Raw genomic sequence first — 14,148 nt, forward strand, 5'->3', positions numbered from 1 at the left:
TCATCATCGAGTTGTACTACTTACTTCTCGAAGCTTTTACGACTTTTTTATCACCCAGTCTAATTTCATAACCTTTTTAATCATTCGCACGCTCGCACCCTACAAATTGTGTTTTATGAAGTTTAATTTTTGAGAAATTCAACGGAAACTTTGTTCGCAAATTCGGTGATAATTTCAATTTTGAATTCGGCAAAAACTTGAATACCTACCTAATTTTTCTTCAGCAAATTCAACCATTCCGATTCGCTTCGCGCTTAGAAGGAGTTTCCAGTTTATTTACTATTTATTGGTAAGTCTCTAAACGGAGTTTGAGTATTTAAATTAGAATTCTTCCTTTTGTCTAAATCTAGTTCCTAATTTATAAAAAAAATCTTAAGTTTAGAATTAAATTTTATTTTTAAAATAATTTTTCCTAAATGCTAAACCTAAATATAAGTTTTACTTCTTTCAATCATTCAATCATATAATTCTCCCTGCTTCATTTTAATATTATTTTTCAACTCTTTTTATGTATTTTAACTTGGAATTTGAATTTAAATTTTGTTCTAAAATCAAATTAAAAATTTAATCTCAGCAAAAATTTTTTTTATTCATATTTTTAGGAATATAACTCAAACATCAATCTTTCATATTTTTCTATTTTTCCAAATTTGGAGGGCTTAATATAAGAAAACCAACTTCATTTTTGGGCATCCATTTTTGAAAAGGTGGTTAAGTACTAGAACAATTCTAATGTGGACATTTTCCAACATTTTTCCCTAATTTTGATTTATTCTCAATTTTTGTGTTTTTTTTTCAACTTTGAGGGGTTCCTTACTCCACATGGATAGTTTTTTTTGGAAAAGGCGATTTTTAGGAAAATTCTGACGCAAACACAGAGAATTTTAATAAATAGATTTTTTTCATTTTTTCTACTTGGGGGGGGGGGGGGGCTACTGGCTTCACTTTTTTTTGCAAATAGGGTCAAAATGAAAGCAACAGGGAATTATATTCTCACCCAAGGTAACAACTTCGGTGGGTTGAAGATGGAAAATTCCAACTTTACAAAATAAAGTACATCCTAATCTACCCAGATTTACACTGCAGGGCTATATCTATACAGATGTGTTCAAGTGTGGAGTTAAATTTAAGCACGTAGATAATTTTTCATACTTACAGACTCCCATCAGCCGATAAGATGATAGTTAGAGTTAAGATAAGAATTCGGTCCGCGATACGCATATTACTGCAGCTACATCACAAGAATACTTGTTAAAAACTCGCTCGCGAAAACTTTCCACCCGAATGAGCGTCGAATTGTCAAATTTTACGCGGTGTATTTCGCGATACCAAGACTACAAGTGGCAGAAGGCACCGGTGCCAGTATGTTGAGAGTGTCAAAAAGGTTGTACGTAATTTACAGGCGTATTATTTGTCCCAGGTACCTATGTAAAGTTTGTGCGGCGGAGACGATACGAGGGGCAAGTCGTTATCAGCGTCTTTACTAATATGTGCGTTTTTTTTTCGCGACTGTGGTACTCGAGTTATATAGTCGCATAGTGTAAAATGTAACTATGTAGTAAGTGATATTGCAATTGTTGACGAATTTCGATAGTCGAATGTCGAATGACACCAAGAGTACTGTGAATCGAAGCGTTGATTATACGAAATTACACGGTAATTTGGACGCATAGTGGCGGAAAGCTCGTTAGCATGCGGTTTGTGTTCAGTTCTCGCGGTGCCAGTGTATACTTATAATCTCGTGAATTTCATCTTGATTACGTACTTGTACTTGAAAGTGTCGCAGATGAACTCTGTTTGGTGTATTTTAGTCCGGTGATGGCTAAATCAATGGCGTCTTTTTGGTCAGAAGATAAACCTTCCATTTGGCCACTGGATATGGAAGAGGCTGCGTTGGTTGTCAGATGTTGCATTTGTTTTGAGGTCATTGTCTGGCAGGAAAAAAGTCAAGTTTTGGGTGAAAATTGGACTGAATGAGGACCCAAAGGTAGTAGAAGAAATATGGTACTTATTAAGAAGATACTTGCTTGAAGAAAAGATGAAGGGAGACATTCGATAATATCTGGAGTTATACCTTCCATTGATTCGGGAGGTATACGACTTGCTGTGGATAAACCTGCCATCACACAGCCTATAGAAGCAACCTGTGAAAAATGTAAGTAGTGTGTACTTGTCTTACGCGAGTTTATATTCTTTATTTGTTGGGAATTTTTTTCATTGGGGGGGGGGGCATTCAAGGGGGTCAACAGAAATTTGGAAACACAGAATTTATTCCATTTTTGTCAATTTTGGGGGCTCAACATAAGGAAACCAAAATAACTTGAGAACTGGAAGAAGTTTTTTTTTCAAAAATGAAATTATGTAGAAGAATTCTGATGCAGAAATTCACATTTTTTGGATAAATTTGATTTCTTTTCTTTTTTTCTTGGTTTTCAACCAAGGGAGAGGAGTTTTTGGCACAATTCAAATTCAAGTTGAAGGGCTAAATTTTTGAATTTTTTCTTGTCACAAAAAACAACTTTCAAATGGGAGTAAAAAAATCGCGAAAAATTTGAGTTCAAGTTGGAGGGCTAAATTTTCCATTTTTTTCTCATTTCTGAAAACAACTTTTTTTGTGGGGGGGGGGGGCAAAAAATCGCAAAAAAATTTGTCTCAAATACTTGTATGGAATTCCATTTTGATGGAGATCCAAATGCTGCATCATCCATAGCCAAAGTAACCAATTGAGAGAGAACTGATTTAGGACAATTTTGCAATGTTGCTAGTTCCCCCGCAGCATCTCTGTAAACAGCAAAATATATATCATCATTAATCATCGAAATCGAAGATTTAGGGGGAGTAGGGTGGTCCTTATTTTTGAAGTTGGGATTTTTTCCGCTCCCACCCCCTAAAGTGGTGACCTCGGGTGAAAAAATAATTCCCTATTTTTTATTTTTTCCATTTTCGAAAAATTCGGGCTGCGGTGGGCCCTTCAATTTTCAAAAATTTGAAAAAAACCTAATTCAAAGAAAAATTTTTGAAATTTCAAAATTTCGAGTTCCATCATCTCTAGAAGGTTCTTTTCGAGTAAAAAAGCCTCTCATGGCGATTTTAACCCCCTCCCAGGAAAACCAAGCTGACCCCCCAGAATAGCTGAAATTCGTATATTATGTGAGATGTCTTAAAATTGGTTGTTTTTGGTTTTTCCTCCTTCCAACCCCACAAAGTGGTGTCCTTTGGTGAGAAAATAATTCCCTATTTTTTATTTTTTCCATTTTCGAAAAATTCGGGTTGCAGTGGGCCCCTCAATTTTCAAAAATTTGAAAAAAAAACAATTCAAAGAAAAATTTTTAAAAGTTCAAAATTTTGAGTTCCATCGTCCCTAAAAGGTTCCTTTTGAGTAAAATAAACTCTCATGACGATTTTAACCCCCTCTCATGAAAACCAAGCTGACCCCACCAGAATAGCTGAAATTTGTATTTTAGATTTTGTGGTGGGGTCAGCTTGGTTTTCATGGGAGGGGGTTTAAATCGTCATGAGAGTCTCTTTTACTCAAAAGGGACCTTTTAGAGACAATGGAACTCGAAATTTTGAACTTTTAAAAATTTTTCTTTGAATTGGTTTTTTTTAAATTTTTGAAAATTGAGGGGCCCACCGCAACCCGAATTTTTTGAAAATGGAAAAAATAAAAAATAGGGAATTATTTTATTATCAAAGGACACCACTTTGTGGGGTTGGAAGGAGGAAAAACCAAAAACAACCAATTTTAGGATATTTCACATAATATACGAATTTCAGCTATACTGGGGGGGGGGTCAGCTTGGTTTTCATGGGAGGGGGTTAAAATCGCCATGAGAGGCTTTTTTACTCAAAAAGGACCTTCTAGAGATGATGGAACTCGAAATTTTGAAATTTCAAAAATTTTTCTTTGAATTAAGTTTTTTTCAAATTTTTGAAAATTGAGGGGCCCACTGCAGCCCGAATTTTTCGAAAATGGAAAAAATAAAAAATAGGGAATTATTTTCTCACCTGAGGTCACCACTTTAGGGGGTGGGAGCGGAAAAAATCACACATTTTTTTTGCCATGTAGTTAAGGACAACCCTAAGGGGGAGAGGGGGGGGGACTTTTCACATTTTGAGTACGAGTACCTAGAACTACCTGTAAGAATCTGGATGAATTGACAGTATTTCAGAGTCGTTGAATGCGCATAAGATTTGCCTGAGAGCGGTTAAATCGATACTGGTAAGTTGTTCGGGCGTTTTACGACTCCACTGGTTGTCTATGGTTTGCTTGAGAGCAACTAGCTGAAAATTTGTAGATTTTGTAATGTCAGAAGTGTCTACCTACTGGATAAGGGAAGTTTATTTAGATTCACAGTTTTGGTGAAAATCGTCTCCAAGGCGCGGAGGAGGAGGTTGAAATGATGAATGATCATGATTTTCTTGTTCAGCGTGAAATTTCAAACTATTTCAATAGGTCGTAAGGATATTTTCAAATTAGTGTTATTATGACAACTTGTTGGGGGGGGGGGGGGGAGGAGAGCTAAAGATTTTTTTTGAAAAATTCTGAAGCATAGTGGCTCTCTTGAGTCGAAAATGAACGAACCGTTTGAGTGTAGACATATCTCTCTACTACTGTGGTTCATTAGAAAGATATTATATCGAGAATCAGTTTTCGGGGGGGGGAGGTGGATTCCACCGAGGGGTGACGAAATGAAAAATGATCCTGATTTTCGAATTCAGCGCGAAATTTTATATCATTTTTATAGGTCACATCGATATTTTAAAATCAGTGTTTCATTATTTCATAACTTGTTGGAGGGGGGGGGGTGTCTTGTGATAAATTTCAAACTGTTTAAGTAGGTTGTAAGGATATTTTCAAATTAGTGTTATTATGACAACTTGTGGGGGGGGGAGAGGAGAGCTAAAGATTTCTTTTTGAAATATTCTGAAGCATAGTGGCTCTCTTGAGTCGAAAATGAACGAACCGTTTGAGTGTAGACATATCTCTCTACTACTGTAATTCCTTAGAAAGATATTATACCGAGAATCAGTTGTCGGGGGGGGGGTGGATTCCACCGAGGGGTGACGAAATGAAAAATGATCATGATTTTCGAATTCATCGCGAAATTTTATATCATTTTGATAGGTCACATCGATATTTCAAAATCAGTGTTTCATTATTTCATAACTTGGTGGAGGGGGGGGGGGTGTTGTGACAATCACAAGGGGAAAGAGGTCGGATGATTCAATTTGTTTGGAATGAATAATTCAAAAAATGTGATTTCAAGATCTATTTTTGGGGAGATTTGAGCCGATTTTTTAAAATGATTTCGCTGAAAATATCGTTCATTAACTGATTCATTCAGACGCAAACGAATTCAGAAATGAGTCACGATTTCCATATCTTTTTAGTTCTTAAAACGTTGGAAAATATTATATTTTAATTTGAACAATTCATTGTTTTTCTTACTGTAAAATATAATCCTTTCCAATTTGATTCGTTCATTCGCGAACGCCTGAATCGGACTACCCTTCTTTTTCAAGATGAATTTCTGAACGAACTCATTGAAAAATTGACCTTTTTTTCGTCGTGAACGATCGATTCGATCGAGGTTATTTTTTGTAGATATTAAGATGTGTCGTTCGCGAATGATTCGTTCGAAAGTTACTTTCTATTTCGTTCGTGAATATTATTGACAATTTTTTGGTCATTTTAAAATCTCTCATTTGAGTTTGATTCGTTCGTTCACGAACGACTGTGTGGTGATGAATCTGTGACCTTGGTCAACTTTTATTCGTTCGTGAACGATTGAATCGTTCATCAGTATTTTTGTATTGTACTCGTTCTCGAATGATTCGTTTTAATCAAACGTGACTATATGAACGAATTGTTCTGAACTTTTGACGATTGTGAAATGATTCATTTGAATTTGATTCATTCGTTCGCGAACGACTGAATCGAATTGTTTATTACGGGGTGATGAATTTTAATCTACGACCTCAAATTTTATTCGTTCGTGAACGATTGAACGGTTCAACTGCATTGTCGTTCGTGAATGATTCGTTCATTAGTTGATATTTCGTTCGTGAGTATGAACGAATTGTTTTGGTGATTGTAAAATTATCCATAAGTTTTTTTCGTTCTTGAACGATTGAATCATTCAACAATATTTTTACATGATTATCGTTCGTGAATGATTCGATCAAAAGTTACTATTTCTTTCGTGATTGTTGCTTATTAATTCATTCAAATTCGATTCGTTGAATCGCGAACGATTGAATCGAACTATTTATGTGCAGTGATGAACTTCTAAATTATTGTCGTTCGCGATTGATTCGTTCCAAATTTACTACTTCGTTCGCGAATGATTTTTCCAGAAATTATTCAATATTGTTAGTGACCGAATCACATTTTGACGAATAATTTTGTGAATAAATCACTGGAAGATTCAAAATTTTCACTGAAGAGTTACGATTCTTTTATACATATTATGAAATAGGTTCAGGTTCAGTCGTTCATTAACGAGTAATGTAATTTTCGATTAGATCATTTTTGATCGACTGGATCGTAGTTGACAATGCTGTGAGTCGAGTTTTGAATTTTGATATTCACGGGTTATTTTTGTAACGTTCGCGAACGATTCGATAAAAAATGACAAATCTTTTGGTGTAAATATTGTGTATTGGGGTCGAATTTTAGTCGAATTGTCTCACATGTGTTATTTCTCTTTAAATCAATTCATTTCTCGATAACATGACGGAATAGATCAAGTTTTTGATGAAATTCGCGAGAAACCGTTCGCGAACGATTTGTTTAAGATTGATTGAAATAGATTTTGAAAAAATTTAATATAAAAAATAGAATGACACGAAGTGACATATCGATTGTTTCTGATTTGAAGTCATTGAATTCGAATATCAGCTTATTTTTTCGATTCGACGTCATTGTGCCTTTTGAGCACTCCCCCCCCCCCCAATTTTGAAACAGAATCCCATAAAATTCTGAAAATATGATGTGATATGTCGTTTCCTACTAATCTGAAGTCGCTGAATTCGAATATCAGCTTATTTTTTCGGTTCGACGTCATTGTGCCTTTTCAGCACCCCTCCCCCACCAAATTTTGAAACAGAATCCCATAAAATTGTGAAAATATGATGTGATACGTCGTTTCCTACTAATTTGAAGTCGCTGAGTTCGAATATCAGCTTATTTTTTTCGATTCCACCCGATTATGTCTCTTGAGCACCTCCTCCCTCCCCCTCCCCTTTGAAATGAAATTCCGTAAAATTATGAAAATATGGTGTGGTATTTTATCCGTATTGGTAATAATTCTGCGAGTGAATGTAATGAATGGGAATCAGCTGGCAAGCAAACATTGCGACAAAACTGCTTTTTATCATCGACCATAAAAACATATGTACTTACGTGCTGACAAATTTATCGGCACCTATTTAACGCGCGTTCGGGTTTAAATATTGCAATTATTCATGCTACGGATTAGCTCATCTTGTCGATGCTCGCATACCTATACTGCCTGATGTACGATCCCAACACTCTGTCTGTACAAGTGTACAATGTACGTACATACTACGTAGACGTACCTCCACAAACGTACATTTGAATATGAGCGGTTGTTTGCTGAACTTGGAAAATATGCATGGTTGACGCGAAAAAGCTCTCGTCACATACAATACACGTAAACATGGTATGGGTATCGATACATATGTTGGCTTCGACACAATATTATGGTTCAGCGGAACAGATGCCAGAGCCAGACACGCCAAATGACGTAGTTTTAGGTGACTTATGCATCATATGTGTGAGTTCACGTTCACGTGATGTTAAATTGTTTACGTAACCCAATTACCCAGAAAATTTTATCGAGTCCGCGTTATCACTGGTATTTAAAAATTGTATAGACCTGTACCCAAGTTCTTAATGAGTAGCTCGTACCTACTTGATAATTGGATAAATTTCTGTACAATCCGAGCATGGTTACTGTATCGATATCGGTGACGGTAATGTTGGAAAAATCAGCCACAGGTATGCCAGATATCAGCCAACCGAATTGTTTCAAGTTCTCTTCGGGTATATCGTTGACCGAACCGTACACCTGTTGAATGATGAGGAGGTGTTGAGAGGAGAAAAATGTTCGAAAATAACGTATGGTGCCTGAAGATATATTATGGATGTATAATCAGGCTTGTATGTAATGTACATACTGTTTTGATAGTCTCCCATAATATTTGAGCTCTTTGTTTATCGAGTTCATTTTTTCCTAGAATAAATAAACATGTCTCCAGTTGCTGAGGCGTGCTGGACGACAATGTTGCTAGATCGTCTTTTGAGAACTCTGTTACCGACCCTTCGCGTAATATGTCGTTACATGAAATAGCCATCGTGATGATAACTGAAAATTAAAATGTTAGAATGTGAATGAAAATGCTTATAGTCAGCGAAGAGGTTGGTGGGTTTTGACTATTTTTAACACGTAAGTATTTATGTCAACGTTTGAGTGTTTAGTACGGTATATGGATATATAATGATGATGGTGGTAGAATCAACGAAGACGGATAAAGGCCAGTGTAAGGAAATTTTTGACAGATGACGTAATGCTGTTGAAATTAACCAGTTTCAAGAACGTTATCTGTTTTCAATTGTATATACATTGTGTATTTAGTTATCGGCAATTCGACATTATTATTCGACCGACTTTAACGAGCACAATAGAAAAGAAAACGCATCTGCCTCCATGGCTGGATGAGTCACCCTTGAAAAATGTCAGTACTATTAAATTGAACCACAATAACTAAATTTTTCCAATAGATATCTAGACCTAGACTTCGGTTCCATTTTTACGCGTTTTCAACATTTATTAGCAACCCACCCTTTGTACGAGCTACGAGTACGAGTATTTTCTAGTTCATTAATATACGGAGTAGATATTTTAAACTCATCTCCCTGTACTATTTGAACCTCGCGATCGAGATAAAAACCTAAACCTTTGTCCTTCCATAATTTCGGTATGTTTTTACGACTTTTTCTTCAATCCCTATTTTCTGTATGCCCACGTCTTTGTACGTAATTAGGGTGATAGTATCCTATTGTATTATACTGAGATGTTTACGACATCGTAAATGTCAATAATTTTGAATTCACGCAACTATGTACTGTAGTAAGTATTGTGCGTGTAATTTTTGAAAGTATTAGGGGCGAGGGAGACCACCCGATGAGCAAGTCATCGAGCATGTTTAGTGTGTGTGGTACGCTGTTGGTCTCTGTGTTAGAAAGGCAATTTCATTTTGTATTTGTACTCGTATACCGGAGTAATCTCTTAAACACTACCGACTTGACCATTTGGTTCATCTGTGGACAGAATATGAGAATAATTCAGGCGTTGGTAATGGATTTCATTTAATTTTGATTTGTAGCTAATTGCTGAGTAATTGCAATTTCAGTTCAATATTTTAATGTGTAATTTTTTGGGGGGAAAAAAGAGTCAGGGATTTCGAAAAGATGAGATGGGGTTTTAAATTTTGAAACAGATATGTACGAGTAAATTCTTAATAAAGATAAAGATTTAGAAATTTTCTGACATCTCATAGCAGCTGTGGTTGAAAAATGTATCGGGTAAAGGCTGATGAAAAATTTGAAATTTGAAAGGTGGTTTATTATAAGTGAGAGCGGTTTGGTAGGGCGTTCCCCTCCCAGTGCTGGTTTTAAGGGGGGGATTTGGGTGATAATCCCCCCCAGAGGTCAGTTTTTTTGGAAAAAATTTTGATGCTATAAAGTGGGAATTTTCCAAGCATTTTTGCGTTCTTGTTTCACTGAGATGGATGCCGATTACAAACAGATGTTCATTTTTTTTTCATCTTTTTTGAGAAGAAGAAGCCTTTTTTTTCTTCTCAAGCCCACATTATAGGTATATTCGTACACGATTTACTTTGAATAATACTCTGCAGGCGAATTTCAGTCACTGAGGTCCCTCCTTTTTAAATATTAAGTGAACGTTTTTTTTTTGTTGTTCGGACCCATTTTTTCCAAAAATGTTCGCTCTCGCTTCGCTCGAGCAGTAATTTTGCCTTCATTTTCGTAATGACCGCACATCACGATAGGTTTCCAGAAAATGACTCCTAATTTCGATTTTTCATGCCTAAAAATCTGGTTTTGCCTCCTCCTTGAGGAAATCCTGACTATGCCACTGTATTTATTTGATTTCTGCTCTCCGAGAAGCTTAATTTTACCCTCCCCCACCCAAAAAATGAGACGGCAAAATTGTTTGGTTCTGACCCAATTATCCCCCTCCAAGGAAAAATCCTGGCACCGGTACTGTCCCCTCCCATTTTTTGGTTACTTTGAACAAGATTGAAAAATTTTGCAGTTCATTCCTATAGGTACAATGAACGAATTTGAGTGAATTAAATAAAATTTGACAAAACAAAGAAGCTTTTGAAGCAGTTTTGAGACAGAAAGAGGACTTTTTAGGCATGCAAAGCAAAAATCAATGCTTTTTGGACGTTTTTCCAAAAAAAAGTATAAATTTCTTAACAACTTTTGCAAAAATTACGATCATTTGACAATTTTATTTAGAAAGTACTTCCAGCTAATTTTTCGAAAAAAACATTACAACTTTTCGCCAACTCGCCAAAAATTGTCTCTATCGGACAATTTTGACCAAAGAAATGGAATTTTTTGACAATTTTGGTGTAAACAGTGGAGGCTATTTTGATAATTTTACCAAAAAAGGACACTTTCGGACAATTTTGACAAAAATGGTAATTTCTTGACTATTTTGCCAAATTGGGCAAATTTGGCAGAAAAAAAAACAAACCTTATGAGCAAGTTTGACAAGAAATTGGACTCTTAAACAGATACTTACCTGAGGCAAAAATCAATTTTTTTGGTGGGTTGGGGTGAGGAGAGTTTACAAAAAATTATGGACTTACAACTTTTGAGAATTAGCGTACCTATCCCCAAAACAGAAATCAAAAAGGGGCTCATTTAGATGATTCTGATCAGAGATGAAAAATTTTCAAATACATAATTCTGTATCTGCAGACATCAATTTTACATCTTTTTTGATATTTTTCAACTGAAGGAGTTTCATATCAAGAGGGCTTATATCATTTGGAGGACTAATTGTAAGGGAGGATTTTTCTTGAAAATGTTCTTATTTAAAAAGATTCTGCTCATCAAAAAATTTTCAAAAAATTTCTACCCACATTAATTTTTTATACATGTATATTTTTTTCAAAAATTGGAGGGCTCTAATTCCATACAAGAAAGCCAACATCATTTGAGGGTACAACGAAGGTTTTTCCTTGAAAAAGGGCTTATACTCGCATATAGAATAATTTCAATGTGTAAATGATATATTTTCAAAAAAATTGCCTAATTTTGATTTCTTCCCGTTTTCTGTGATTTTTTCAACTTGGAGAGGCTCCTATGAGAGAGCCAATGGTGGTTTGAAGGGCCGTGGGAAAGTTTTTTTCTTGAAAAAGGGGTTATACGTTTAGAAAATTCTGTAGCATGAACAAAGAATTTCGATGAATTTAATTTTTTTCTTCATTTGTTTTCATTTTTTAACTTGGAAGGGGGGGGGGGCTACCAGCACCACTTCTTTTGGCAAAAAAAAAATAGGGAATCGTGTTTGTATTCCCAAATTTAATTCAGCACAATTTTAATTTTCCTGAAGGGAATAAAAATTCATAAAATCAAATAAAAATAAAAATTTTAAATTTCATTCATTTTTTTATATTATGTAGAATCAAAATCGGAAATTTCTAGAGTTGACACCAGATCCTACAAAATAATGGAATATAAAATATTAAAAAAATTAAATATAAGTAGAAAAATAATATACAAAAAAAAACTCACCAGAAAGTTTTTTGGAGTGATAAAAAATTAATGTTCGTAATTTTTTGATTGGAACTTTTGAATTAAAATCAAGATTGAAATAAGTACTTGAAGGCATATTTTAGAAATTTAGGTATAAAGGAATATTTTGTAAATTTTTGTAAGCATCATCAATTTGGCTTTTTCATTTTTTTTTTTTTTTTTGCAAAATTTATAGAACTGGCGCTGTTTTTTTTCAGGGATGAAAAGCCTTAAAATAAAACTTCAGCTTTTGGCTTTTAACTTGAAATTTCAAAATTGAAACCTTTGGCTTTAGCTTTCGGCTATCTCGATTTTTAAGGCTTGTTTTAGCCAAACTTTTGGCTTCCAATGGCTTCCCCTTATTGTATTTTCAATTTAACAGCTTTTAGCTATACGTATTTCATTGAGCTTTTAGCTTTAAACTTTTGGCTTTAAGCTTTTGACTTTAAACTTTTAGCTGATATACCACCAATTTACAAAAAAAGGGGATTAAAATTTAAAAATTAGATCAGGTAAGTACATTGATTTTATAATTAGTGATAGTGGAGAATATTCAGTGCTAGAATTATTTTCTTTTTTTTTCATTTCATTAAATCGCATTAAAATAAAATTGTATGATTTTTTTTCATTTTTTTGTTTCGTCTGAATTTAGAGAATTCAACTCTGAAAAAAAGCCTTTCAAAAGGCCAAAAAAATGAAACTTTTGGTTAGCTTTTGGCTTGGAAAAATGAAACTTGCGAACTTTTAGCTTTTGGCTCAGTGCGAAAATCTGCTCGGCTTTAAGCTTTCGGCTAGGTTTTCATCTCTGGTTTTTTTCGCCACATAATCTGCAACACTCACCTTCTCAGTTTTTATCGTTTTCGTCGATTTTTTTTTGTTTTTTTATGTTTTTTTTTGTGTTTCAAGTACATATATCCAAGACTTGCTAATAACTATGAAAATCTAAATCCAAATTTCAAAGTGATTTTCTGATGCAAGGATTACATTTTTTTGAAAAGGATAGAACCTGTGAGCGGGGGAGGGAAGGAGTGATAAATACATCTCTGGATAGGAAATTTCATACTGAATACTTGTAGTAATCATCACTTTTGCGCCATCTTCAATAATTTCTGCGGTAAATGCAAATATGTAACGTAATTTTGAGTTTTTTTTACGAGTAATTGATTTTTTAATTTGGAGAGTGGGGCGAGTAAGGGCTGCTTTCAAATGGAATTTTTTTCACTAAAAATGTATTTTAGACTTTTAAGGGACAATTATTTTTACTGGAAATGTTTTCGTAGGGCTATTACGAGACTGGAGGGGAGATACGTTCAAGGGATCTAAGGAGTCCTCAGAAAGGGAGGAGCTGGGAGAATTGATGAAAACCTTTCGATAGGAAATTTCATTCTGATTAATTTATGTTATTATCACTTTATTGCTACATGCAAATAATGTGATTTTGAGTAGGTGTTTTTCAAAGCGGATTTTTCAAATTTGAAGGGCAAGGGTTGCTCCAAATGAAATTTTTGTAATAACCAAAAATGCAGAGAAGCCTTTAAGAAATAAATTATATCCGGAAAACTTTTTAATACAGACCAATAGAAGGAATAATATGGGCATTTTTAAGAAAGGGAAGGTGGACCCTCGGAAGAGGAGGGGTTTAAAAAAATATGTAGAACCCAAGTTTATTTTATCCTAATGCCTTCTAGATTAAGAATCAGTCATCAGATCGCTTATTTCAACATTCTGAGGTAACAAAATGAGGTACCTGCCTAATTGGACTAGACTATAACACGGTTTATCTCATTTACGTAGTTTCTTAGATCTTCTCGTACACCTATACATATTTTTCCGATCCATTGCGACTCGTGATGGTTTGCAAATGCTTTGTGAGCTAAGAAAAGAGTCAATCTAAAAACTGTGTGGGATTTTTTAAAAAGATTATGGAGAGTGAAAAGGTCATTTTGTGTCTACTATTTTACGAGTTATGACTCTTAAATTCGACTATTCGAGAAATAATTACCTACCAAGGGTGGCGACTAACGCATGTGTTGTGTTTTTATTTTTAAGAAGAAAAAAAACATCGACGACGAAGTTTGCAACTATGTAACATGATACCATCCATTAAGCTTGCTTTTTACAGCTTCCTGTATGCAAGATACGATGTGAATACCCCCTCGAGAGGCATCACGTCACGATGGTACTGAATGGATAAATTCCAGGGTGAGACTCCTGTGGTGAAGAATCGTCGAGATCGTCTGGTCATGTGCATCTGTTTAGAACACTTTTTTTCTAAATAAATGATCCAC

The 14,148-nt window shown here is 34.8% G+C and overlaps 3 protein-coding genes across 4 annotated transcripts in view; 1 reads left to right on the forward strand and 2 right to left on the reverse strand.

Annotated features, from left to right (window-relative positions):
* LOC135834827 (pH-sensitive chloride channel 2-like) overlaps positions 1 to 1,359 on the reverse strand; it is a 39,059-nt gene extending 37,700 nt beyond the window's left edge. The window contains exon 1 of the mRNA XM_065348799.1: positions 1,157 to 1,359. Coding sequence (XP_065204871.1) covers positions 1,157 to 1,221 — 65 coding nt within the window. The 5' untranslated portion in view covers positions 1,222 to 1,359. The remainder of the gene's footprint in view (positions 1 to 1,156) is intronic.
* The window catches only part of LOC135834844 (serine/arginine repetitive matrix protein 1-like), an 81,394-nt gene that overhangs the window by 29,752 nt on the left and 37,494 nt on the right, over positions 1 to 14,148 (forward strand). Inside the window, exon 1 of one of the 2 annotated variants that reach the window (XM_065348828.1) lies at positions 2,020 to 2,155. The exons of the other annotated variant lie outside the window; for it this stretch is intronic. The gene's annotated coding sequence lies outside the window, so the exon portion shown is untranslated. Of the gene's footprint in view, positions 1 to 2,019; positions 2,156 to 14,148 lie in introns of those variants that run through there. 2 annotated transcript variants of the gene reach the window in all.
* Positions 1,758 to 8,652, reverse strand: LOC135836378 (uncharacterized). Its single transcript, XM_065351177.1, has 7 exons — positions 8,613 to 8,652; positions 8,206 to 8,393; positions 7,941 to 8,096; positions 4,139 to 4,323; positions 2,661 to 2,781; positions 2,028 to 2,144; positions 1,758 to 1,931 (listed from the first exon to the last, which is right to left on the reverse strand). Exons 1-7 carry the CDS (start codon positions 8,650 to 8,652, stop codon positions 1,758 to 1,760), a joined length of 981 nt encoding a protein of 326 aa, XP_065207249.1.

Source organism: Planococcus citri, chromosome 1 (assembly GCF_950023065.1).
Source record: "Planococcus citri chromosome 1, ihPlaCitr1.1, whole genome shotgun sequence".
Taxonomy (NCBI): domain Eukaryota; kingdom Metazoa; phylum Arthropoda; class Insecta; order Hemiptera; family Pseudococcidae; genus Planococcus; species Planococcus citri.